The 27,637-nt window shown below is 40.5% G+C and overlaps 1 protein-coding gene and 1 long non-coding RNA gene across 3 annotated transcripts in view; one reads left to right on the top strand and one right to left on the bottom strand.

Annotated features, from left to right (window-relative positions):
• The window catches only part of ANO6 (anoctamin 6), a 71,030-nt gene extending 45,721 nt beyond the window's left edge, over positions 1-25,309 (bottom strand). For both annotated transcript variants that reach the window (XR_005259010.1, XM_038154423.1), the window contains exon 1: positions 25,058-25,309. Coding sequence is in view for 1 of the 2 variants with exons in the window: in XM_038154423.1 (XP_038010351.1) it covers positions 25,058-25,145 (88 nt within the window). In the remaining variant the exon portion in view is untranslated. The remainder of the gene's footprint in view (positions 1-25,057) is intronic.
• Positions 25,310-25,349: 40 nt separating this feature from the next.
• LOC119708261 lies at positions 25,350-27,148 on the top strand. The gene is made up of 3 exons (XR_005259011.1): positions 25,350-25,479; positions 25,751-25,949; positions 26,735-27,148. It is a non-coding gene; the product is annotated as an uncharacterized LOC119708261 (long non-coding RNA).
• The last annotated feature ends 489 nt before the right edge of the window (positions 27,149-27,637 follow it).

Genomic DNA, 27,637 nt, shown 5'->3' with positions numbered 1-27,637 from the left:
GGTTTAGTTTAGCTTTTTTTGTTTGGTTTTGGTTTTTTTTTGGCTTAAAACCTTCATTGCTAAATGGCCACATTTTCAAGACATTTTAAGAAGCTTTTCTTTTTCACTGATAATGCTCATTTATACCAGCTGAAGACATGTCAAAACACTTAGAAAAATAGCACAACAGGATTACAAATCAACAGAACTCTCTCATGGCCTCCAAGCAAAAAATTCTTGTTTAAATACCCTTTCATAGAGTTTGGTAGGGACTTAGTTCCAGGTGGTGTTGTCAGTTTCCAGATCTCTGCTCTGGTGATAGTAAATGCTCCAGGGAGAAGACAAAAGCAAGTCAATGAATCTTTTCTGAAATATTACAGCCATAACCCAAAAGTCTGCAGTCTGCTGAGTTGAATAATCAAGGTCTGTGCACTCTCAACAACATTAAAATCTTCAGAAACATTCCCAGAATTAAAAAAAAAAAGAGAGAGATGGAAAATATGGACTAGTGCAGCATTCAAACATCACATGGTGAGACAATAACATTCAGACTCAGAAAACATAAGCACCTCTCAGCAGCTACTGAAAAATTGCTGAACATGTGCATCATTATGGTTTAATGGATTAGCTTAGACTAGGGTGAGAAGGAAAATATATATTCTCAATGTCAGTATAATGGATATTTCCCTGCACTTCCTTAATTATTTATTCTCTGTGTGGACACAAAGATATCCAGATACAAAGTATTTCTGAAAACCCACGGAAGAAGGAATGTTTCTGCTCACATGTAATGGGCAGAGGGAAGTAGAAATATAAGCATCTTGTTTTGAAATATAAACAGTTGCTCTGAAACTCCGTGTGCCATTACACAAAACATGCAGGTGTGGACACAGACATGAAGACTCTCTGCCACTGAACTGCAGAATCAGGAGTTAAAGTTGCCTTTTTGCTAAGTAACCACACTCCCATAATCTGTCCTGTCTAGAAAACCCTTTAGACAGAACAGAAGCTGGAAACACGGCATTCACAGGAAGAATTCCAATCCTCCCAAATCCTGATGGATCTGGGGCTGGTCAGAAATATCCTTGTGAAATTTGCAAGTGAATACAGTTTGCCTCTGCATCAGGGTCTCTGTCCAGAATACCTTCCTCCTCATACGCTGAATGTCATGGAAACTTTAGAACTGGGTCTATATTTAACATCTTAACACATTTGTACTTGAAATAATGCTCAAGAGAGTCCCTGGGTCATTGTCCCTATGGAAGAACTTATGTAAAAGGGGCCTGCCACTCTCATCTCTCATGAGACAATAGCCAAGAACTTCTCTCAATTTAATTACAGCTTAATGTTCATGTGAGTCCAAAATTACAAAGCCTTGACACTACTTGAATGGGTACTTAGATAAGATTTGTTTTGACAGTGGTTTGCAAGGGCAGCTGTGCCAATTTGTGCAGTTTTTATCTGGAAGAGACCATTCTGGTCCCTCAGAAATACAAAAACAGTACTGCAAAACCCAGCTTTGCCAGAAAAAGGTGCACCCACACAAAGTGCTTTTTATACCCCCAAAATCACTTAATTTATTTCTCCTACCTCTGCTCCAGCATTACAGTAAAGTCAGTTTTAGGTATGGAGGGGAAAAAAAAAAACCTGCAGCAAAAAAGGTTGGTTCTAGACACTAAGAAAAACTTCCTAACAGTGAGAACAGTAGAAGAGCATGCCTGGGAAGGCAGGTGAGGTCACGTGAAGTCTTTAACATCAGAGATTATTTAGTACAGATTAATTAAATATCCTGGAACAATTTAGGCCATTTTGAATCTGGCATCACCTTTACGAGGTTGGCCTAGAGGAGCTTTTGAGGTCCTTCCCCAGACCCAGCTTCTTAGGCTGGTCCTAGTGTTCTCATAGTTATGTCTAAGGGCTACTGTACTGAGATTTTATACTAAAATAATAGTCTTCTTACTCATATCTTCTTCAGAAATGTTGTCACTCCTGTTAATATTTGAGTTACAGTACATCAAGGCTAGATGTTTGTGTTCTATCACCCAGCCAATTAAAGCAAAGGAGGTTCAAGGGAACAAAGAATTCTGCTGGCTTTGTGCCAGCATAATCTGATTTTAATAGACCGATACATCAAATTCTGTCTTCAAGCAATCCAACAACATATGCTTTTGTCAGAACATTTAACCTAATTTCTTTCTATTGTAGTCATAGTTCTGAGTGTCTGCTCAATGATACCAGTTGGTCTTTGATCTAGTCCTCTCAAAAGATGCTGTTGTAAAAATTTTAAGTACTGAAAATGTGCAAACTACTTTACAAGAACATCTTGCTGGTATTTGAGCTGCCAATATGTCAGTGGTATTTCCACCTGCCTGGAGATTGTTCTTCAATGCAGGACACTGAAGTGAGCTGTCAGCACTTCACACCTTCCCTTAAATATGTCTATGCAGAAGTACCAAGTAGTCCATGTTAATCCCACACTACTCTTTTATAACCTATGTGTATCTCATTCTTTTGGCCAGGCCATGGAAGATGCATCCTGCTGTTTATTCTACCAGTGATTTTTTAAATGAATTTTCTCTACAGCTTTGCTTTTCCACACGTGAGACAGAATTTCTGACTGGATTGAATAAAAACACAAAAAATTCCTTGATAGCCAATGCAAAATTTCCAGTCTTTTCATTAGTTATTGATATGGACAGTGGATGGCTTTGTAAATTCAGTGGTTTCTCACCATGTAATTAAAATTTAAAGGCTTTAATGAACATTTCTACTATCAATCTCTACCTACTGCGAGAGTGAGAGGCTATGGCCTACTGATAGACATAGAAGCTGCTCTTCCTTTGTAAGAATTATAAAGAAGAATTAAATATAAAGAAATAAACCTTTCCTCGGAGTCTGAATAGTGAAATAATGGAAGCTGTCCAAAGCACATGCAGTTGGCTTGAATGGGTTTTTTGCATCTGTAAATTAAAGAGGACTGAGAACGAAAAAATGTAGTCCCCAGAAGTGAAAAAAGATGCTGTCAAAAAAAATTTAATTACAAGAAAACCACAAAAACGTTGGATAAGCTGATGTTTGAAAAGACCACAGGGCTTGGCTTTGTAACAAGGACATTGTCAAACATGCCTGAAGATGCCAATCTTCTTGTGACAAAGAAATTCTATTGTTATCATTGATTTCTTCTCAAATGAAAACAGTCAGAGGTGAAAAAGAGCTGCAGCACTCTTTTGGTTTCTAAATAACCTGCATTAATCCAAATTAGTAGGCAGCAAATTATTCTGAGAAGTCAAGAAGATTTTACAACACTAAACTCACAGTACCTGGTATCTAACAAGCCTGTGAGACATTGTTAAGGACAAGATCTCAGCCCTGGCACTGAACATGGTACCTCATGAGCAACCAAGAATGCAAAGCCAGGAAGCAACACCTGGAAGCCCCAGGCTTTGCTGCTTTGCTATGGAGATCACATCACCTCTCACTTCCCACAGAGTTTTGTGAGAGTGCTGACAGTCTCTCACAGAATTTTAAAACAGTTTAAGTCCCAAATCCTCTTCTTACAGGGAGAAAAATAAGTTAATAGAACACTGTGCTCTCCTAAGTACAAACCTGATGTGCTCAAGAACATCTGCTCAGCCCCTCAGTTGCACTTGCCTGCAGCATGGAGTTCCTGTTCCCCAAAGAGGGAAGTTTACAGTATGGTTACAGAAAATGAGATGTTGCAAAGCCAGACCACAGTGCTGGGGCACAGCAACTGGTCTGCAGTACCTGGCTGCACGCAAAGAGCAGCAGGTGGGAATGCAGCTGGGCAGGAATGGGCAACAGGCATTTGCTGAAGGAGAGCTGAGGAGATGATATTTCAAATCCCCATCCAAGCTTCCTCACAGCCCTGTCCTCACACAGCCATGCCTGAGGCAACGACATTCACTGCACACAGAAATGTGTGAACATTATGTACACAATTAGACACGCTCAGGTCGCTCAGGCCTCAAATACATTGCAAAGAAAATTAGTATAATAACAATATTTGTCACTGACTGGAAAATATCAGAAAATATTCATATGCAATTTTTATCTGAATTGACACATTTCCTGATACTTTTGACGGCACTGCCACCACATTAGAAAAGACAAAAAAGGGTGATTAGTAAAGTCTATATGTTCTAATGGAAATCAAATGAAAAGATCATATCATGTTTGCCACAGTGAGGCTCAAAGAACTGGATGGAGTCAGATTGTTTCCATCTGCTGGGATAAACAAGAAGATCCAAAGACTGTGGTCTTTGTCCAGATGCTGATTTTTCCTGACTAGTGGTTCTTGGGGCTATGATATTTTCTCCATGCACATATGAGAGCAGCCATTATAAAAGTATTAATGGTTTCACCCCATTCCACCAAATAATATTGGCTTGCATTTAGCAGCATTCATTCTGCTAATTTCTGTGATTAGAATGTGTTTACATTAGTTTTATTTCATACCTGTAGACCTCACTGAAGAATGATTTGATGATTTCTTAGAAAGAAATTATTCAACAACAAATGTAAAATCATGCTACTAAACCCCACATTCTTCACTTTCAGAAAAATTATGTATTTGAAGAGAAATTGAATTATTTTTATATCAAACTATGCTTTATAGCTTATCATTTACAGTTAATAAGAGATCTACACAGCTGCCTTCCATGTGAAAGCCTTGCTCACTTAGGGTCACCTGCAGTCTTACAGCATGTGAGAAACATGGTGACAATTAGTAATGTTAAAATGTATTAATGCCAAAATGGCTTTCCAGCTGTCAATAAATTACATACTTTGTGCACTCACATAGAGCAGATCTGCAGGTATCATCAACACAAAAACCTAATCTATGCCACATAATAAGGAAAACATTGATTTTCATTTCAGAAGCCCAAGGAAACCTAATAATGAAGCTACAGAGGCTGCTGGAGCACAAAGGAAGTGAAATGGCTGTCTTGGAAGATGATTCCTTCTTGTTTGAAAGACTATTCTTTCCATTAAGTTATCTTCTTTTACAGCTGTGCAAACAAAGGATGGGAACATGTGGAATGACTCTAAAAAATAAATGCTCTTTCATGGCTAACCCTAAACAGGAGAACATTCAGTTGGCTGTATAAAAGAGGGCATTGCAAGTCTGAGTCACTGTAGTTCACCAAAAATAATAAAGTAAATAGCAGGCAGTTATAAAACCAAGAAATTTGACTTTGTGGAAATGATTCTGCTGCTAGCAGTACCTAAATATTTAAGAGACACTGAACTGAAATGTTTAGGAGACTCAGTAATTGTAAAACAGTTCTTATGTGTTCAGAACTCAAAGAGGGCCAATTGCCCAAAACCTGTGGCAAAAATCCTAAAACATTTCAGTGAGACCTGGACTAGTCCCAACCTCAGCTTCAAAAACAAAACACTGGGCTAATGATGTTTTAGTTACAATTCTGTGATTTCAGAGTAATCTGCTGAAAAGCCAATGTTGGCTCCTGTTTCTCACTGCTGCAGTGCATGCCAGAACCAACCTGGCTCCATCCAGTATCCACGTCCGACTCCAGCTGACTGTAAATCACTGCAGAAATTCAGTTGCTAATTAGAATATTCCAAATGTTTTTTCTCAAGCTAAACAGTTTACCCACGTTCAGCTGAAACTGTTGTCAGAAAGAATTATTTTGGCTCTCATCTGTCAGTAGGCAATTTAAAGATAAACAACCTTTGGTTTTAGAATGTATTAGCATGTCTACCTGCTATAATTTTAAACAATATTTGATATGCTTTTCAGTTGTAAACTGATTGTATGCATGGCAAACACATGGCTCGCTTTGTCAAAGTATAAAGTAATGGAATAAAGTGATTAAGTCAGTAGGCATCAGACTGATACACTTTTCAGGCATTAATCTCAAGTTGGCCTGTAGGCTTGAATAATTTTCTCTTCTCCACATATATCTTTTTATAACTGAGTAAGTAACTTAAATATATTAAAATGATGCAACAAACAAGCCTTCTTAAATTTTTCAATTAAGGGCTGCTTTGGTTTATGTATGGAATCAGGTAGAAAACTACTGTAATGTTGACTGCCAAATGAGCCTGTTTCATGATTGATTCTGTCACACTTCTACAAACTGAGGCATACTTACATGCATATGTATTTCATTCCTTTCATTTTTAACAATAATGAAAGCATTATAATTCCTGCTGTCAAAAATGTAAGTTCTTAGTTTCTAGAGTTGAGAAAAAAAATTACCTCGGTCACATTAAGAACATAGGGCATAAGGGATCAGCTGGGTCACTGAATTCAGCACCAGCTTACAGACAACTTTGACTTTTAGCTCTATTAGAAAGTTCTGAGAGAAAAATTACTTTACTTGGAATAATCTGCTTCAGTCTGAAAAATGGACCAAGAAGAACTGGCCGCATATTTTTCCTGCTGCAGTAAATAAAATCCAGATTGCAAAGGGTGAGATAGACAAATTTCAAGAACCCAAAGGGCATTAGGACTGATTTGCAGAACATAGTAGGCATTTAAAGTTACAGATAAATTCTTGCTGATGTAATCCAAAATGCCCAAGCAGATTGGGAGTTTTTAAGCCAAATTGTATCAACCATAGCCTATGGCCCTTAGTGACTGGAATGAATCAATTAATTTCATTAATCAATACATCAATTTCATTACTATAGTTAACATTTCTCTTGCTTAATAAATTATTTTAAATGCAAAATGTTTCATAAATGCACTTTTAAAAAAGTATACAGCATCTTTACATCAACTAATAAACATTTTTCTCTACGGTATATTAACTCTGCTTACCAGCAAGATGCATCTATATACAAGTTTAGAGTAAATAGGAATTATCTAATGCATTAGAAAGAAATTATTCAACAACAAACAGAAAATCAAAGAAAGTGTGCATTGAGCTATATACTTGCTGAAATTAATGTGTGTCTATGGAACAAAAGAAGAGATGTAGGCCTCTAAAGCAAGATTTGGGAGTAATCAGAACATTCAGTTCCAGAAGTGCAAACTGAAATAATGATTTTGTAATTGCTGGCTAACAGGAATTTCCTGCCTTTCTGTCAGGCACTGTGGGTAATTCCCTGGGAGTTGCCAGGGTCGAGACTGGGTACAGCCCCTGTGGTACCCTCAGAAATGTCATTATGCAGTAGAACAAGAGGAGTTTACTGCCTTAGCTACTTTACCAATAAACAAGAAAAACCTCTTTCTCGCAGAGAGCCTTTAAAATAAAAATTCAGGTTGATACATACTACAACTCATGAATTAAATTAGTAACTGCAATCATTCCTCTTTGGTTTCTATGGCTCTAATGGTAGAAACTGGCTTTCAGGGTTCTGAAAAAGAAATTTATAGAGAGATGTGGCAGATCAATAAGACTTCAAACTCAAACTCATGAACACTGAAACTGTTTTCATTCAAGACTACTTGTCATTGCAGTTCCTCATTTTAAAGACACAAAGGACTGGATCCTGTTTTTTTTGTTTCAGAATTTTTTGTGACTAGAAAAAAGGTAAAAGGTACAGAGTAATACCACTTGATCTAGCACAGGAGATGTTAGCAGACTTTAAGGCAAAGGAAATAGTTTTTCAGTAGAAACCCCAAACTATTTTCTTCAGGACCCCTACCTTCTTTTTTTACAAGATGGGGCTGCAATGATGATGGTTCCAGGTTTGGCTAAGTAAAACTTGTATGTCTAAAGCTTCAAGTAATTTTTGCAAGAGACAGATAGTATATAGGGTTGTTGGAAGATTGAAAGGAAGAAAGATTATCTCTTTGTCAAAGAATTTGCATATAGCCTCAGAGAAGGGACTGGTGTCCGTGCTTCAGGATGTGATACACGTGGCGCCGAGCAAGCTGCTCAAACAAGGTTTGGCCCAGCTTTTCTCAGCAGAGTTTTCAAGCCAACTGCCCAGGGCGCTACTGCCAGGGAGCTCAGCACTTCTACAGCACAGCTGTAGAAGAGAGACCATTTCTTAGTGATCATTGTCACTAAGAGAGACCATTTACACCAGCATGTAGTGACAAGGGGGAATGGCTTCCAACTGAACGAGAGTGTGTTTAGATCACATTCTAGAAAAAATCCTCTACTGCGAAGGTGGTGAGCCACTGGAACAGGTTCCCCAGAGAAGCTGTGGATGTCCCATCCCTGATTATGTCTGAGACCAAGATGGATGGAGCTCTCAGTGACCTGGTCCAGTGGAAGATGTCCCTGACCATGGCAGAGGGGTTGGAACAAGATGATCTTTAAGGTTCCTTCCAACTCAAACTGTTCTGTGATGATTCTATGATGAAGTGTGGTATGGTATTTGTAATAGCAAAATTGGAAAATGCTCATTTCCGAAAAATGTGTCCCAAAGTTTTTGTCATTGGTGAGCATTTTTAGATAACTTTGTAAGAAAAGCAGGAAGTTTATCAACTATAAACACAGAATTAGATCTGCGATTAAGATCTGACTGTACAAAAGTGGTTGAAAATGAATTATATTCTTGTGGCTCTGCAGAAGATGCATTCTTGCCATTGCAATCACACTGGATTCCTGCCAGTGCAATCTGGATCTCTCTGTTCAGCATCTTGTGCTTGCACAATCCATTCAGACGTGTTTTACCTTCCCCACATCTTAGTAATCACTTCAGCATCCTACATTTCTATGAAAAGGGCCTGAGTTCCTAAAACTCCATGACTCCCCAAAAACAGGAGTTAGGCAACCTGGCACTCACATCCCTGTTGGATATAGTGTTCAGGTGTGGCAAAAGCACCATAGAAACATGGAGGATGAAAGGAATGAAAATGTTCTGTGCAATGCTTGGATAATTTGATTTAAACCAGACCTGGAGCCATGCTGTTTATGAGGAAGATAAAAAGAAATCTGCAATTGCTACCAGTTTACTAAATGAGGACTTGACTTAAGAGGAAAAAAAGAACAATGATTGTGTACATAAAAACTGTAACTTGCATTTAAACAAATGGCAGGGAAATTGAAGTTGTCTGGGCAATACTAATGCTGACACTGCCTAAGTGCTTGACTTCATAGCCTTAATGTTAACATTTTTTAGTCATAATATATTATTAGCTGCAACCAATTAGGGATGCTATGGCTCCTGCTGGTAACTGGTAAAATTTGCATTTAAATATGGAGAAAGATTACTACTGGCTATACTGTATTATTTAATTATACAGTCAGTTTAGAAATGAAATTATATCTGAAGCATTTGAGTGATTCCCTTGAGCAGAAATGATGTAATAATTATTGCTGCAATTGGCATGAGGAAACTTTGCTGAAAGTCTAGAATTTCACCTAATCAGGCAATTTGATTAGTGGTCCATATGCAGCAGCACTCTGTGCTGCTGCAGAGTAATCTCAAAATGTACTGCAAGAAAAGTAATCATAGTAACTATAGACACTTTCTCTCATAGATCAAATTTATTAAGTTTCAAAAGTCAGTTCAGAATAATGTAATTAGTGTAAATGCAGTACTATGATGGAAAAACCCACAACCAACCAGTATGGTTCTTTTAGCCTATTACCATCACTATGAATAAAAATTCTGGTTTCTGCTGAAAATTCAACTCGTGATGCCCAGTAACTACAGCTGGTAAGGTCTGACAGCTTCGTGCCTGACAGAAGACCACACACCACAGACTCTGTGGCTTTGAAGACACAGAGGTTTCTAAGTTCCTTTCTGAGAAAAGAGGCACTTACAAGAAGGATGTATGTGTGCCCACAGCTTTCTAATAAGAATCGTGTGGGCAGTCTGATGGAAAATAAGAATATGCTCCCTCTGCCTGGCACTGAAAAGTCCACTCTTCAACTAAAAATAAAAAATAAATGCATATGAAAATACCAACTCAACAAATTTATACAGAAATACATTTGGAAAACATGAAGGCAATAAAAGCAAGCTCCAGAGAGAACCATAAGTTTTTCCCTGGACTTTGAAAACATGGAAATAGAAGGATGTAAGATCCCAACAGCCCTTACAGTCAGAGAACTATAGGATGGAACAAGACAAGGGCAGAAAAAATGAAATAGATTCCTCTGGAGAGAGAATGGCATGCTGAAGGTCCTGGTCATTTTAGTCACTGGTTAAGAACCCCCAGGTTTAGGTGACTGAATGGACAGATTAACCACTGAACATTTACCAGACCAAGCCTTGAGCTTAGGCAGGGTTGCCAATCAGCTTTCTAAGGTAATGCCACCATCAAGCCATGCCTTTGGCTGCAATCAGCCTTTTGTTGGGATGGGTGGTCTGTCATCTGGTTTGTAAGCCCAACTGGTGGCTTGCCCTTTCTGTTAGATGAGGAGTGAAACACACTACTGCCTTGTGGTCATTCAGCTGCTTAGCTGCAGGGCTTAGCTCTAGTTCCTGGCCTTGTCCTTGGGCAGAATGCCTGCTCCCAGACCCCAGCTTTATGTCACAGTGGAGTCATTGGCCTACATCTTGCCTTCTGTGCAGTTCTTACTGTGCCTTTTCACCAGTGAGTGAACACTCAGGCTGTTCACTAGTTTCACACAAGACCAGTGCTCCACCCAGCCCAGCCTCCCGGCCCCAAGAGAATCCAATGGTGCTTTGGGTCAAAACCACCATTCAGTGCTCCAAAGTGCAATACGAGACCACAGAGGCGGGGAAGCTCCCAGCATATAGAGTCAGACAGAAGTAGTACCTTTTTTTTAAATCATCTTAAATGCTTTTGAGCCTGCAGCTGCTTTTTGTACATCTTGGCTCTGGGATGAGTGAGGAGCAGCAGGTTTTTAATCATCTATCCATGAAGTGGCACATTAAAAATATTCTCAGATATATTACACAGCACTACAAGCTCTGAGGCAGATGCCAAAGATACCTGAGAAAATGCAAGAACAGTGCTGACCATGGGACAGTGAAAGCTTTTTGATTGCTTGACATGCAACAATGTCAATAAAGTATAAGGTATCTAGCTTAAGATTTGTGCTTATGAGCAACCAATAGAGAAGGATTATTCCCTGGGTAGAGTCATACTTCAGATTTCAGTATGGTCACCCACCACCTTTGTGAACAAGCCTTTCAGAGTAGGAACAGCAGGCAGGACAGCTTTAGACCCAGCAGAGTAAGCACATGATAGTCTGGCATAAAGTGCCATGTCTAGATTTCTCTGGCAATTGCTGCTCCTTCACAGAAGATTAGACATCCTAGGCTGAGTAAATTCTCTCTAACAACTTATCAGTAAAGAATACTCATGAATTTAAAAATACAAGTCTCCTTTTGCTTAGCACAGAGAATAAAATTATGTGTATTTTGACAGCGTATCTCAGGAGGGAGCTAACAGCACTCAGGACAATACTGTAATGATCCTGATGGAAAATGACTAGCATTGAATCTTAGATACTGTTCAGCTATAACAAAACCAAGCTGCAAGAATAATAAGAAGGAAAAAGCCAAACCCTTCCTTTCCTCCTATCTCACCTACACCACTGTGTAATTCCATGAAATCTTAAAAAAAGCCCACAGAAGAGGAAATGCATGCTTTGTTTTGGAAAGCAGGGACAGACATTTTACTTTGGTGTCTGTAAAGAATCCTGCTAAACTGTTTTAGATGTTATGAACATACCAGATGGCAGTAACACAGGAACAACCACAGGGTTTGCTCATTTTGTACAGCATTACAGATCTCCACGAGAGAGACCCAGTGATAGCCCTCTTCACAAACTCATCTCCAATGAGATTCTAATTCATTTCTTCAAAACTGTGGAAGGGAGAAGATGTAAAAAAATCAATTTCCCAATGAAATCAAACCAAAACCCAACCAGCAGCCTCTAGAGAGTTGTTTTTCATTTAAGGTCAGTTTAGAATGCTTACACATCTCGTTACTACAGTAGGGAAAATGCAAGTGTGATGGGCTGTTAGGAAGTTAGCCATTATCCCTTGATACCAATATGCTGAGCTTTGTTCTGTTTTTGAAGAGGAGACAGAGTGGCTTTACTGCAGATTCCATTTTTTGTGCCAAAGGTAAGAAAAATGCCCTTTAAAAATGTGTGGATCCTAGACTGTAAGACTAGAAGGCTCTAGTCATCCAGTGATCCCTGCAAGGTCATCCAGTCTGAATCCTGAACACAAACCAGAGGATTTTATCTCCAGATTTTTATTTAGTTTCGAATCAGCAAACTGGAGAAATGCAGAAACATGAAATCATGGAATGACTCCTCTACCCCTGCTTGCTCCAGGCTGGCACTTCAGCTGTGCAGTTTGGACCGAAGAGCATCCTATGCCATTTGTGAGTGACATTTCTCTTCTGCATGAGCCAGACCTGTTCATATGGACTCAAACCTTGCATTCTGAATGCCAGAATGACTGGCCCTAAAGGTGGCACAAGAAAACGGCAAAGAGGATAGAGATGGATATGGAAAAGAACAGAAAGACTCATCATGACAGCAAACAGGATTTCTCTAATGTTTATTTCTGCATGCAAGGTGTTCCTAAGGTATATTCTGATGAGAAAAATGGTTAATGAGTTTGGCTGGTGAACTATACACAGTGAGAGATGCAGAAGCTCTTCTGATGGACACATTTGATCTTAGAGCACAGGATAAACATCTATCCCCAATGCATTTAATTAAACCCTCCTCCACTCTGAAGAAACAAATTAAAATAAAGCAACCAAACCACAAATTATAAATGGAGTATTATTATTATTTATGCTTTCATCATGAAAAATGTTGGAAAATAAACTGAAAAAACCCACACTGAAAAGCACCTACTGAACAGCTCCCCCAGGCTCTGGGGACTAAGACTGCAACATTTACACAGATAACATAGATGCTGCTGGATCCACCCATCTCGAAAGAATCATTTTCATGTTTATGTTCTCATGTTTGGCTTGTAATCCTTCCCTACATGGACTGGGACATAGAAAGGAGCAGCAGCCTACTTCCTCAGAAGTTTACGCTGTTGTGTGAGAACTACAGGAGCAGGCTGTAGGTAATCCTGTAAAAATCAGTATTCCTACCACAGCCTGAGACAAGCACATGGAATGGTGGCAGTGTAACAGCTATCAAAAGGTTGAGTCCAAACTCGAGCTCAAACTCCATAAAATATCACTGGTTTTACATTTTCTTTCCCTGAGTAATTCCAGAGGAGTTAGTGAGATCTTATCTAAAGCAGCTGCTAAAACACAGTACTGCTGATATTTTAAGAAGTAAAAAGGATGAAACCAAGAAGCAGCACAAGCTGTTTAGTGTTTCTGTGTGAACACTCTCCCCCCCTGCCTAGGTCTCATGAATGCCCAGAACCTGACCTGATACACATGCATATACTCTAAGGCTGACTGCCTGTAGGACTGCGACAGAACGCTTTGGAGAGGACTGTCGAGTTTGGCCTCTGGTCAAAAGTCTGATAAGCTGCTTTTATACCTCCTGCACTGTTGAGGGTCCCTGAGGGCTTTCTTGAACTGGAAGGTGTTTTCTTCATTGCTTAAAACAATGTGATTTATTTTTGTTTTTTTGGTTTTTATCCCAGATCAACTAAAACAAAACAGCTGACCTGAAGCAGGAAATACAAAGAAGACAAGCTACTTCTGCTTTTGTCATGAGACAAATTTGCCAAGATCAACCTCAACCATACTGTCAAAATTACTACCCCTTTACACAGGGAACTAGAATACCCTGCCTTCTCTGTGTTTTACAGGAAGGCAGCCCTCACACAGCAGCTGCCCCAGGCTCCAAACATAGCAGCTAAGCTATGGTTTTTTAGCAGCCAAGCTGATCCCTTGGTGTTCCTCACCAATGCCAAATCTCCAGGCAGCAGCTATGGAGCCTTTTCATTGGGAGCTGACATGATTAACACAATTGTAATTGCAGATAGCTGTTTGGTCAGCCTTCAATGCCTATGGATCAATGAACTATCTAATTAGAAATCTTGAGATAGATTTATAAAATTATACCCACTGCTATCAAATTTACATGTCTCAAAGGAGATATATTTGAATTTCTGTAAGGAGATTCTCAGCATGTTTGCTTTAAAGTATTTTCCTCACTCAGATGTTAAACAGTGTGTTTATGGGAGGGTCCACAAAAGATACTTTTAATTACTTTAAAAACAGTGAAAATATTAAGTCAAAACCTAGATGTACTTTTTAACTTGTGCGTAGGTGCAAAGACTCTGCCTGCAAGCATTCTTGGTGTTGGACCCAGAGTTTAGAAACAAACTGTACGTTGGTTTCCTAATCAGCAAATACTTTGTAGTTTTAGCAATTAAAGGACATCTCAGATTTTGCTGTCGTGACCAGTGACAGGACCCAAGGGAATGGCCTGAAGTTGTGTCAGGGGAGGTTTAGGCTGGATATTAGAAAAAGGTTCCTCACCCAGAGGGTGATTGGGCACTGGAACACTCTCTGCAGGGAAGTGGTCACAGCACCGAGGCTGGCAGGGTCCATTTCAACAATGCTCTCAGGCACACGGTGTGATTCTTGGGGCTGTCCTGCATGGGGCGAAGAGCTGGACTCAATAATCCTTGTGGATCCCTTCCAAATCAGCTTATTCTGCGATTCTGTGAAAGATGAACTTTGCTTTTCTTGTAAACTCCAATAAATTCACAAAAACATCTGGAGCTCTCCTTGGCTGGACTGCATTGCTCTTGAAGCTTTCTCTCTCCTCACTTGTTTGTCAGCAAGGAAAAATATATTCCAGCATTGACTCTTATTCTTCGTGTCTTTTTTTTTTTTTTTTAATTTATTACATGTTTAAGTCTTACCAAATATTGTAGGAACTATTGCTGGGTTGTGTCTTAAGTACTACCACCACTTTATAGATTAAATTGTGCTTTAGTGAGAAATTCCTTCTTGTATTTTACAGACAGCAGAATGATTAAATGAATTTAATTATTTTTCCTAGAATAAATCGGCATATATGAAGACGAAATATTTAATAGAGATATTCCCTCAATTAGGGACTAATTCTGCTTTTTCAACATTGTTTACAAAAATGATGCTACTCCCACTCTAGTCAAAGGACTGCTCACAAGGGTAAAGTGAGCCTTGCTTGACCTCATCCTTATTCATTAATGCCTGTAAAAACTCCATTAGACTATTTACAGAAAAAAAACACAGAAAAAGAACACAAATAATCTTACTAATATTCCACACAAACTAATAAAACTCTCTGGCACTGCTAGAGCCCTTTGGATTATCAACTCAGCCTTCTTATTATCTCTTACTGCAGTGCCAAACCTACAGCAGTGGAAATTCTTTTGCAAATAACTAAGAGTATAAAGATGGCAATTTTTTTCCTGCTGGATAAATTACCAATGAACACATTTCAATTTTTACTATATATTAAGAAATACATGAAAGTGCCACAGATGAATTATTTCAATTCACTGCACCCATAGCTATATTATCTTAGTCCCTTCTGCAGTTTATTTTCCTGATGAACTCAACTGGAAGAATCTTTATGCTGCTGCTTAATGAGTTCCTGAGCAGATAAATAGGTGAATATAATTACAGAATCATAGAATCACAGAATGGCTTGGATTGGCAGGAACCTTAAAGATCATCTAATTCCCAACCCCCCTGCCATGGACAGGGACGCATTCCACAAGACAGGCTGCTCAAAGTTCCATCCAGCCCTGTTCACTCCCAGGCATATGGCATTCACAGCTCCTCTGGGGAACTTCTTCCAGTGCCTCACCACCCACAGTAAACAATTGCTTCTTGATAGCTGCACTGGCCAGCCCTCCCCTTGCCAATACTGTCAAGAGTTCTTCCTCTTTCACTTTTAATTGCTTTCTTTCTTACCCTGTACCCAGAACTCAACATGTTTTGCCTTCACTTCCATTTCCTTACTCTTTTCATGAATTCAACACTTTTTATTTTATGAAAACCTTCAGGTAAGACCCTGGTTTGTGCTGTATGAGTCTCTCCACTGATCTAAACTCAAATCTGGTGCTTTTCTCAGGCTTTCTTGAATCACAGTAATAGACTACAGCTTCTCCACAGGCTGTTTGGTCATCGCTCTTAACTCCTCCACTGTGTTAGCACATCCTTGGATTACTAATACCAGTTGGCAGCATCTTTAGCGGGGTTGCTACATCACCAGTGTTTAACAATTACTTCTCATTCTTTCCAACCTGATCTGCAACCCAGATGACATTTTTTAGTTACTATTCCTCCCACAAATGAAGGAAAAAATCCACAATATTTCACCCACTGAAAAGTCACTAATCTCATCCCCTTCTCCTGACATGAGTCCATTAGTATCACCACACCATAGGAGGTGCAGGGTATCTCAACACAAGCACCTTTTGCTCCCACTCTTCCCAGACAGTGAAGATTCCTTAACTGACTGTAATTTCCCAAACTAGCAGAGGGACAGGTCACGGGTCTCTGCTACAGCTTTGCAAAAAGAACCAAGAGCTTTCAGGCTGAAAAGAAGGCTCTGGGAAATCTTATTGTGTCATTTTAGGACAAACTGGGGGCCTATAAGCAAGATGGGGACAGATTTTTCAGCAGGGCCTTTAGAGACAGGACAAGAAGTGATGGTTTTAGGCTAAAATAGGGTAGACTCAGTCTACTTATAAGGAACAAGTTTTTAACAGTGAGGTTGGTGACACACTGGGACTGGTTGCCCAGAGGTGGTCGGTGCCCCATCCCTGGAAACAGTAAAGGCCAGACTGGATGGGGCCCTGAGCAACCAGATCTAGTTGAAGATGGGGCTCACGGCAGCGGGGCTGGACTAGATGAGCTTTAAAGGTCCTTCCAACCCAAACCATTCTGTGCTTCTGTGATCTATCTCCAGCCATGCTGGAAGCCTGCAGGACAGACAGACACCATGGGAATTCAAGTTTTCCAGGCATTTAGCCTGCTGCACCAGCTGGTCTCAAACAGCACTAAACACAAAAGAGGTAGTAGCTGTTTCCTACAGCAGAACACTGCTGCTCAGCTCATTCTGATGACTGTAATGTAAGCAGTCTCCTATGCAAATATTTAATGTCCCATAATAAATCATACCTAAAAAATGCAGGAGAACCTGACTAACCAGATTAATGGGGCCAGATGAATTGCATCTACAAAAAAAATGAAAGGAAAGGAAACAGTAAAAGCAAAGAAAAATCTGCTGTTGGTGGCAGTTCTTACAAAATTTTAATTTTCAGTTGTGTCAAAATGATGTTGATGAATAGTGGTTTAGTTGGAAATTATTTTAATTGTTTAATTGTATTTAATGTAAAAACTAAATTGAAGTGCCTTTACACAACATTCTGAAACTAAGCTGCTGTTTCTACCACATGAGTCACAAAAACAATTAAAAGAATGTTTATGGTCCAGCAGACTTGTAACTACACTTCTTAAAGTTCAGTATGCAGTTTAATATATTTTATTAATTTTCCAATTTGAATCTGGCACTCATTAAGAATGCCTCAGGAGCTCACTTCTCAAGTCCCTGCAGGGAACCATGCCTATATGTCTACTGCTGTTATCAAATACTTGAGAATGGGGTAGGTAAGAACAGAGTAATTCCATAGAATTAAGCAAAAATATATTTCAGATGTCTGTATATTCCCTTGGGATACAATCAAGACACTTCTTCTGTCACAAAGCCTTCAGAGAGATGTGGGATGCCTGAGTAAATTGTGAGGGGTGGAAAAGACAATAGATCTATGCTTAGATACTTGCATTCTTAGACAGACTACCAAAACCAATCTATTGTTTGGTGGCAGTGCACATGACTGCCAGCTTTCATTTGCCACAGACAGCAGCAATAAGAAGATAAAGTGTGCAGTGTCCTTCTCTGCAGCTTTGCATTCCTACCACACTGGCACTGAGACTCCCCAGTGGAAGATAAGGCCAGAATGCCAAGGAGACAGGCTGCTGCTGTGGGCTGGCTGTGGGCTGGAATACTTTTTGTAGCCAAACCAGTTTGTGCTGCTTGACATGTTTGTGACATTACAGCCTCCAGTTTTCACTTCAACTTCCAGATCCATCAGACTGGAACCAGAACACCAGACAGCAGCAATGTCCGAGCAGTCTCTGCTCACAGCCAATGAAGCAGATGAACTCACTCTCCTCAGAGGTGAGACTGTTCCACCTACACTCACACTGAATTTGAAACAGAAAACGCTAAAAACTGCAAGTGATATTAGGCCCACTGAATATTTGGCCCCTAGTGAATATTTTTTAAATTTCATATTAAAATATATATAAAATATCAGTTTAATAATACGTATTTTGTACAGCAATATTTCAGACTGTTAGAAAGGACCATGCCAAAGACATGCACTGTAGCACTAGTGACAGTCCACTAAAAATAATCTGATTTTTTCTATTGATCAGGATACTCAGCACTTGCAAAATATTTCTCCCCTCTCCTTTGTTTCCTCAATATAAGAACAGCCCACAAACCAATCTATGGCATCATATTCAGAGCTGTCCTCCTTGACATTCACCCTCTGTTAAATAAATTATCTTTTAAACACGCAGCTGCAGCAGTTCCATATGCTTAAGGCCTGAAGCACCTTTTCTAAAGGTTTTCTCATGTCAAGAAAACAATATTTAGTTTTATTATTTGTGCATTATGTAAAAAGCACAGCAATCAGTAACCCCTTTTCCTGGCTACACCAGTTAATCCCAAACTTAGGCTAATGCTATTTGATTTGACTTTTTTTAAAGGGTCTTCAAGACTCTTCAATTTATGCCATGTAAAACAAAAGCACCCTTGTGTTTGGTTCTCTTTTTTTTTTTTTTTTTTTTTAATCACAGCAGAAATCACCCATTTTAGTATCAGATTCCCCTTGGGGTTTGCCACACGTCTAGTGGCAGACTATATCTTAAGTGCACAGCATGCCACCCATCATTTCCAAGGAATTGGCAGGTATGAGGAAATACTACGATGAGGTGATTTTAACGATAACTTTATTATATGGCATAAATTATAACAACTTTGGACAACAGAAAGCTGGGAGGAGTGGCTGACACCCCAGAGGTCTGTGCAGCCCTGCAGAAGGACCTCAACAGGTTGGAGAGATGGGCAGAGAGGAACAGTCTGAAATTCAGCAAAAGCAAATGCAGGATCCTGCACCTGAGGAAAAATAACCCTCTGCACCAGGACAGCCTTGGGGCCCACCTACTGGGTAGCAGCTCTGTGGACATGGGGATCCTGGTGGACAACAAGCTGCCCATGAGCCAGCAGTGCTCTTGTGGCCAGGAAGGCCAATGGAATCCTGGGCTGCCTTGGGAAAAGCACTGCCAGCAGGTCCAGGGAGGTGATCCTGCCCCTCCACTCAGCCCTGCTGAGGCACATCTGGAGTGCTGTGTCCAGTTCTGGGCTCCTCAGTGCAAGAGAGACATGGAGCTCCTGGAGTGGGTCCCACAGAGGGTGACAAAGATGATCAGGGGAAGGGAACATCTCTCTTATGAGGAAAGGCTGACGGAGCTGTGCCTGTTCAGTCTGCAGAAGAGATGATTGAGAGGGGACCTCATCAGTGTTTATCAATATCTGAAGGGAGGGTGTCCAGAGGATGTTTCCAGGCTCTTCTTGGTGGTGCCAAACAATAGGACAAGAGGCAATGGGCAGAAACTGATGCACCAGGAGTTCCACCTGAATATGAGGAAGAACTTTACTGTGCAGGTGACAAGCTCTGCAACAGATTGTTCAGAGAGATTGCAGAGTCTCCTGCACTGTAGATATTCAAGAACCATTTGGACACAATCCTGTGCAATGTGTTCCAGGATGACACTGCTTGAGCAGGGAGGTTGGATCAGTGACCCACTGTGGTCCTTTCCAATCTTATCCATTCTGTGATTCTAAGAATCTCCCAGGCATATAGTAACAGATCTTATTAGTAATTCTTCTCTAATTGCTCTTGAAAGGTCCTTTTTTGTGGAAACACAACATCTGTTGTGGCATATTTACATCTTCCTTTCCAAGTCTCTGGTCTCTTTAAGTTCTCTATCTGCATTTTCATACTCTGCATAAAGCGCAAATCAACTGACATTAGGACAGTTTTTTGTGAGCTTTTGATTGCATTACTTTTAGTAACTGTAACATTACAGAACTGCTGGAATGCTGTACCATGTAACAAAACTCTGACTTTTTCCTACATATTGAATTTATGAGTTTTCTTTTTTACAAATGGTAATGCTTGAAAAGTAGTTTTAAAAAATCTTAAGTTGTTGAGCATAACAGCATATTCTTCCTCTTAAAGGAAATTGTGGCTTGTGTAAATAGAGGAAAAATTCAGGGAATGACTTGTGATAAATATCCACCATAAAATTTATTACTTCATAATCAGGAAAAGAAACAAAACTATTACTACTGAAGTTGTGCAATTTGCACAGGCTAATACACTGGCAGATAAGTCCTCCTACAGTTTGTAGACATACCTGTAAAATGCACTCATATGTTCAGTACAGCTAAATTCAAAATACAGGAACAAAGAATATTTTCACAGTATAGAAAGTTTTTCATGGACAACTGTGAATACAGGTACGGTAAAAACCCTTTAAAAATAGATTTAAATTTGGTATATGTATGAAGGTTGTGTAAGTTTCCTAAATTCCCACCTGATTCTCTGATCTCCTCCAGAATTTATGAATTATAAATAGCTGCAAACTGGTAATCATATTGCAATTAAATATTTATATTCTTACCATTTGGTTTTTAGGAGTTTTGCAGAAAAATCATTAAATCAGCCTTAAAAAGTGAGAGGTACCAGCAGTGTACTTTCAAATAGAACCACACTTGGTGACAAGGTTGATGTCATTGTGTGGCTTGGATTGTATATTCATCTGTGGCCTGGATTTTACAAAGATGAAGTGGTAGAATTTTGGGAGAGAAAAATATCAAAGTATGAAGAGACAAAAAAAAATGTAGGTAAACCATCAGTGTAACAGATATAAGAGAAAGGACATAAAGGCATGAAAAGTGGTTTAGATGTTGACCAGTGTAACACACCAGTGTTTCCTGAACCTGTGCAAGTCCCAGCTCACTGGGAAGAGCTTCTCACTGCCCCAACAGTAACTCCAAGAGTAATTTAATAGAATAACTGAGACCATGTGTCTGCATTCCTGCTCATTTCTGCAGGAACATACACACACGAGATGTACACGCACGAGAACAGTGTTGCAAACAGAATGCAGGGAGCAGAAATTCTTTATCCTCAGCTCATCAGACAGTTTATTGCCATCTTCAGGAGAATGGAGAACTACAATGTGCCCCAATAATTTTTAAGTTGGTTGCAAATATGAGAAGCAAAAGAGAAGAAAACCAGGTGTGAGAAGACACCACTGGGGCAGTTTTACTCACTACTACTGTAGGTAGACTGAAAAGGAAGGCAGTGTCCATTCAGAAACATAACTTTTAAAAAGAATCTGCTTATAAAGTCTTGCATGTTAAAAAATTATTAGATCTGGCCCCTTTGAAATTTTCCAAAGGTGGGGATTACACTTAATAAATTGCAGGACAAAGCCATACTTCTGAGAAAAAAGAATTTAAATGTTCAGGCTATCCATTGCCTTTAGAAGATTTCTGTAGAGAATTGCCCATTTCGCAGAATCATGAAGGCAAAATGGAGTAATTTGGAGGACATTGTGGGTATGGTATATGTTCATATTGGAGTATATGATATCAATAATATTTGTAGGGTCATACAAGAAACGTCATGTTTTTGGAGCTATTGAAAAGGAAAAAATAAAAGCTCTGGGCAGGTAGCATGACTAAATGCAGTATATGCCATGAGGAAACAAGCAGAGAACATAACAGTGAGCAAAAGTAAGGAGGTGAAGAATAGCTATGCCTACTCCACACCATTTAGATTACAACATCACCCCTCAGGCCATGGCTCCAGTTGTACAGTGGGCTGAACAAAACTGGTTGTCTTAGGCCGTGACTCCACAATTAATGTCGCTTGAATAAACCAGTACCTTTGTACATTTTTATCGTAGTTGCTATAAATGTGTCCTGAACAACAGCACGAAAACCTTCTTAGAAGGAAGAGTTGGAATTCTCCCTGGATCCTCATCAGCACATTGTATGAGAAGAAAAAGGCTGACATAAGAACACCCTTTTCTTGGTCATCTATAAAGCACAGTCTGGTCATTATTGCAGCAGTGTCAAAAGATGACAAGATGTAGACTCAAGGCTCAAGAAGCAAATAGGATATAGATATATATATATATATATATGAGTAAAACCAAGACCACAAAGCGCAAGCAAGTTGCTAACATATCCTTATGAAGACAAAAGTAGTTCTTGTCAGATGGATAGTCAGGATGGATGCCTCTGGACATTGTCTACACGAGTTAATTTTTCTGGAAACCATACTCAAATATTCTGTAAATCCTCCAACACAAGCAAACCAGTTTGGATATGGTGTGAGGTTTGCACCAGGGAAAGAACAAATTATGGGGAAAAAAAATGCCACTGATGTAAAAATCCTCTTGAAAACAGCCTGAGTCCAAATGAAAAAGTTGTCCATCTTGTATAAGCATTGAAAAGAAAAAGTTTCAACTTACCAAAAAGTCTAACCTTAGGACAAGACTTTCTTCCCTAAGCACAACTCTAATCCAAACAATTAGTTTCAAAGCTCTGTATAACAGGCAGAGCAACTCTGGTACCTCCCTCTGGACTGGGACTTGAGTATAGCTCTTTCTCTGGATGCCTGCCTAACACTGCTTCTGACATGAGTGGCTTGTTGGTCATCAGCATGGATAACCAAAGCCAACTGTATGCCAAAATGAGACAGATTCCTCCCTTTATGTTCCATGACTGCAAACTTCGACATTCCATAATAATGCTTTTCTGATGAGCTATAAACACTTGGGATTAACCTTGAATAAAACTGGAAAGAGTTCTATTCAAGGCAAAGAGAAAGAGTAAGCAGAAATCCTGCTTACTTCCTGAACCAGGAATGGTGGTGCCAATGAAGATGCAAGTGGCAAAATGAAACCAGAAGTAAATGGATGATGAACATATTTGTCAGACTAATAAAATAGTTCTCCTGTTATATTATTATATCATATCTAATATAAAAACCTTAAGACAGTTACACATGCATTTTGCAAGGCAGAGTGGCAAATGAGATGAAGCCAGGTGCTGTGCAACAGGCCCTGCATAACAACTCATGAAATCATCACTGCACAATTTTTAGGCAATTTTGCCACATATCATGAGTTGTTCCCAACTGTTGTATACAGTATATGAAACCCATGATTTGCTGGCTCAGAGAGCTGAACTATCCCCAAGCTGGATAAAGAGTTATGAGTAGGAAAAAATTCAGTTGTTCTCTGGGGTGAAGAATGGAAAAGACAGCTGTTGATTAATACACTGCAGTGCTGATCCACCCTTTAAATTCAGGGAGAGGAGTCAAACAACACCTTTGCTGCACTTCATATGGAAAACTGAATTTGTCTTTGGACTATTACTGTAAGCCAAGGGATACTCCCATCTGAAACAAAGGGTAACAATGTTGGAGGAAAGACATTCCCTGATTTCCACAGACATTGGGTGAGGCTCAAACTTTATGCACTTCTGGAGTGAGCTAACTGAACAAATGTGGCAGGCCGTATTTACCATTATTACGGATTAATATTTGGAGGCAATAAAAAAGAGTTAATGTCACTAAACTTTTTTACAAATGCAGAAATTCAGACCAAATATTAAAAAATCATCAAAAATATGTGCTTTTCAGCAAAAATATTCAAAGTCTTTTGAAAAATAATGAGAAGAAACCCTCTTTATTTGTTAAAATTTCTGTATACAGATCCAGCTTCTACTTGCCTTTCTAACTGACTTTTGCCCGCATTCCTTATTTGTTAGATTTATTTTAACAAGTTAAATAGAAATAAAAGGCTTTAGAACATCTTGGCTACTGCAGCTGAAAAACAGCTTCTGAACTGAAGTAAATCTGTGTCTCTTCAGTGAAATGAACAGGCCCCTTCAGTCCAAACCAGCTGAGAAACAACCCCTTTTGGGCTGTTTTCTGGAAATACTTTAATAGAATTCATTCCCATAGTAAATACAATGTCATTGTTCTGGGCTACTGGCATTGGAACGAGACTAACATACACTTTGAATTTAAAACTCTCTGTCCATTTTAATGTCTGCTATTCTGGCCGACACAATATGCCTTCCCCCCCCAGCAAAATCACTATCTTTCTTTTTTTTTTTTTTTTTTTGCCAATTTCCCCCTTACATTTTACTTTGCTTTGTTGGGTGTTTTGTTCTGTGGGGAGGAAGAGGTGTCACTGAAGGAGGGCAGGTTTAGATTAGATATTAGGAAAAACTTCTTTACTGTGAGGATGAGGAGGCACTGGAAGAGGCTGCCCAGAGAACTTGTGGATGGATGCCTCTTCCCTGATTGTGTTTAAGGCCAGCTAGGACGGAGCTACGGTGGAGCTAGGATCGAGCAACCCGGTCTGCTGGAAGGTGTCCCTGCCTACGATAGTTGTGCTGGAACTGGATGATCTTCAAGGTCTCCATCCCAAGCCGTTCTGTGATTACCCTTCTCTTTAGCTCGGTGTGAAGCTAAGGCACGCCAGTCAGGCAGCGCGGGGAGAAAAGGGATGCTGCGAGAGCCGGAGCCGGTGGCTCGTTTGTATCTTCCTAAGGACCAAGGCACCGGGACACGGGCTGTGCCCGTGCTGGGAGATCACTGCCGCACCAAAGGTCTCCGGCAAAGCGCTGCTTCTGCCCCGTCTCACGCGTTTCCCTCAGGTCAGATGGAAAGGAACAGGCAAAGTTTTCAGTGCATCTCGCCCACTGAGCCGTGCCGATGCTACGGGAGCAGGACCATCGCCACAGCGCTCCATAAGGCAACCATACCTGGCGCACACCCGCCAGCAGGATAAAGGCATCCCGTATTTTCCGCGGAAAATCCTCAGTAGTTTTAGCGGAAGGAGGCGGGCGGCGGTGCGGGTTCCCTGTCCGCCAGCGGCTCCCGGCCCCGGCCGGCCACAGCCCGGGCGCGGCGCCACCAGGTGCGCTCCCCGCCCGCCGCACCGGCCCCGCCGGGCGCTGCCCGAGGCTGCAGCCCCGCCGAGCCCCAGCAGCCCGGGGATGAGCCCGCTGTCCAGGGGGGACCCTCCCCGCGCCAGCCTCCTACTCACCGATCTCCCCATCATCATTATCATCATCTTCCTCCTCCTCCTCCTCCCCCTCCAGATCCAGCAGCACATCCTGGTTCTCCACGTTCATCTTGCCGAAGTTGCGGCGCCCCGCGCCCGCTCCCCTGCCGCCGGGGAGCGAGCCCGCCCCGAGCGCTGGCAGCCCCGGGGGCGGAGCGGCGGCGGGGGGCGGGCGGCGGGGCGGCCACCGGCACCTTCCCGGCAGGAGGAGCCGCCCCCGCCCCGCCGGGCACCGCCCTGCTCCGCTCCAGCGGGAGCGCCAGGTCCCTTTGAAGCCCTGCGTCTTTTAAACACGCGTCCAAATATGCACCCAAGCATGGAAGGACTCAGCACTCTGAAAATGTGAAGCCTACGGATGCAAAAAGCTCCAAAGCAACAAGTAACGGCAGAGTTATTTGGAAAAGGTAATAGGAATTGAAGGGAGAATGCTCAAGGACTGAACAACAAGCCCATCTCTAGAGCTGTAGTAATGTATTCAACTCGTTGTTGACTACTTCAGAGGGAAGAGGTTGTCCTCATCTCCATCTTAGCCTTCAGACACAACCCAGGAGAATTTTGCAACACAGAGAATGCGGAATCGTCACTATGCAGGAATACTGTGGGGGCAGAAGTACTTATAAAAAGGGATTTAAGTGCTCATCAATATACTCATCTACTCACATGTGTTGGTTCCAGGAGCAAGTAAAGGGTTCCTAAAACTGCAAGACATCTGGAGGAGTGCCCAGACAGGAACTGGACTGAGGTGGGAAGAAATGGAAATAAAACTGTAAAAATGGATAGAAGAAATGGAGGAGCAATATTTGGGCAAAGAAGAAGAAGCACGAAATAACATTTGAAGCTTTTTTTTTTCCCGGCAGAAAGCAGTAAAAACCCTGTAAGCAATCTATTTTCACTCTCCAGTCTATTGTTGATACCAAAATGACTCACAGAACTCAGGATGTTTAAAGTACAAACAAGAAACTGGATGAAAAGCTATTTGTCAGATAAGCTTGTCGCTTGTTAATATGGTTATCTGTTGTCAGTCAGCTGTGGTTAGAGTCATAGCAGGGCCTGGTATTACAGCAAGTCTAAGTGCAAGCACTTTCAGCAAAAAATTAGTTCAGAAATTTAATTGCAGAGTTTTGAATCAGCTCTGCTTGGCAGACACCTTCTCTCATAGTCTGCTTAAAGACAGAAGTGGTCTGCAAGTGCATGAGTGAAACCATCAGGACAGAAGCTACTGGTTTTGCCCTGTTGATAATGCCTCACTGGTATTATTGTTATCTGCACCATCTGACACTGCATTTTTCTCACTCAGATTAGGAAAGACTCACAGAACTGAATCAGAGAAGGAGGGCAATATGATGAGGGGATAATGATGCATAGCACGATTTGTTCTTTTGTGTCCTAAGTTAGAAACCTAGTGTGCTGCCCTGTGACACATCCAATCTGCCTCTGACCATCTAAGATGTGCCTTACTCACTGCTGCGACTGCTTGTCAGGTGTCACACTCTGTGGGTTACAGGGAGAGAGTGAGTTACGTCGCTCCCAGCCAGGAGTGCTCACTCCACATGACGCATTTGCAGACACATCATGGTTTTGATGTGCCTGGCACACAGTTGCAGTAACTTTTTTACATACCTGTATTGTGTAATATTTAGCTGCCCCCTTTTCTTGCAGGTCCTCCCCAAAACGTGGTCCTGGCTGGTGAGATCTTGTTTCACAAATGACGGGAAGAGGGCAGGTTACAGTCAAGGTACAGCTTGGTTTAGGATGGTGACGTGAGATTTGTGCACTTGGATACTCTCCAGGGACATCATTGTTACCTTGGTTACATACTTCCCATTTTCACATTTAATGAATTAAAATATAATCCAATAATAGCAAAGTTTAAAAAAAGAGCACTTCAAAACCAGGCTTTAACAAAATGGTTTTTTTTAACTTGATCCTACTAAAAATACAGGTAGAGGATCCACCTCCTGCTCCCAGCATAAAGATTTCTTCCAGTATTTTTCAATATAGAGTGTAATAATAAAAATAAAGATTTTGTAGGCTTCATTCAGCCTTCAACAGCTGAATGTTCAATTTCATAGATTACAGAGCTGAGTTTTGCAGATACCTTAAAGCCAAGGGGAATATTGTGTGTATAATTCACATGAAAAGCATGTATGTTGGAAAATGCATAGCTATTTGTTTTTTGACTTTGTACCAGATGAAAATATTTCTATGTTTAGTTTTGGTAAAACACCTAAGCTTCAGAAGCTCAGTTTTGTCAGTTTTGTTACTCCTGAAAAAGAGATTAAAAATTTAAAAAAAAAAAGTAAATGAAGACAAGAATGCAACAGCACCACCCTGCTGCCATCTCTTTGTCAGATGGATAATAGCAAAAGATCCACTCGAAGAATTGTAATTGGTTAAACTCCAGCCAAGTTTTTCAAAAGTCATCTGAAATAAAAAAGTTAGGCTAACTAATCCCCACCCCAGCTCAAGCATGACTGTATTCAATTTTATTGAAGAAATAAAACTTCCTGGTAGTGAGAAACAGAGACAGTCCATGGAGCCAGTGGAAAAATTGCTTCCACG

This window comes from Motacilla alba, chromosome 1A, assembly GCF_015832195.1.
Source record: "Motacilla alba alba isolate MOTALB_02 chromosome 1A, Motacilla_alba_V1.0_pri, whole genome shotgun sequence".
Classification (NCBI taxonomy): Eukaryota; Metazoa; Chordata; class Aves; order Passeriformes; family Motacillidae; genus Motacilla; species Motacilla alba.
Note: the sequence above shows the minus strand (reverse complement) of the source record. Positions and strands in the feature narration are given on the sequence as shown.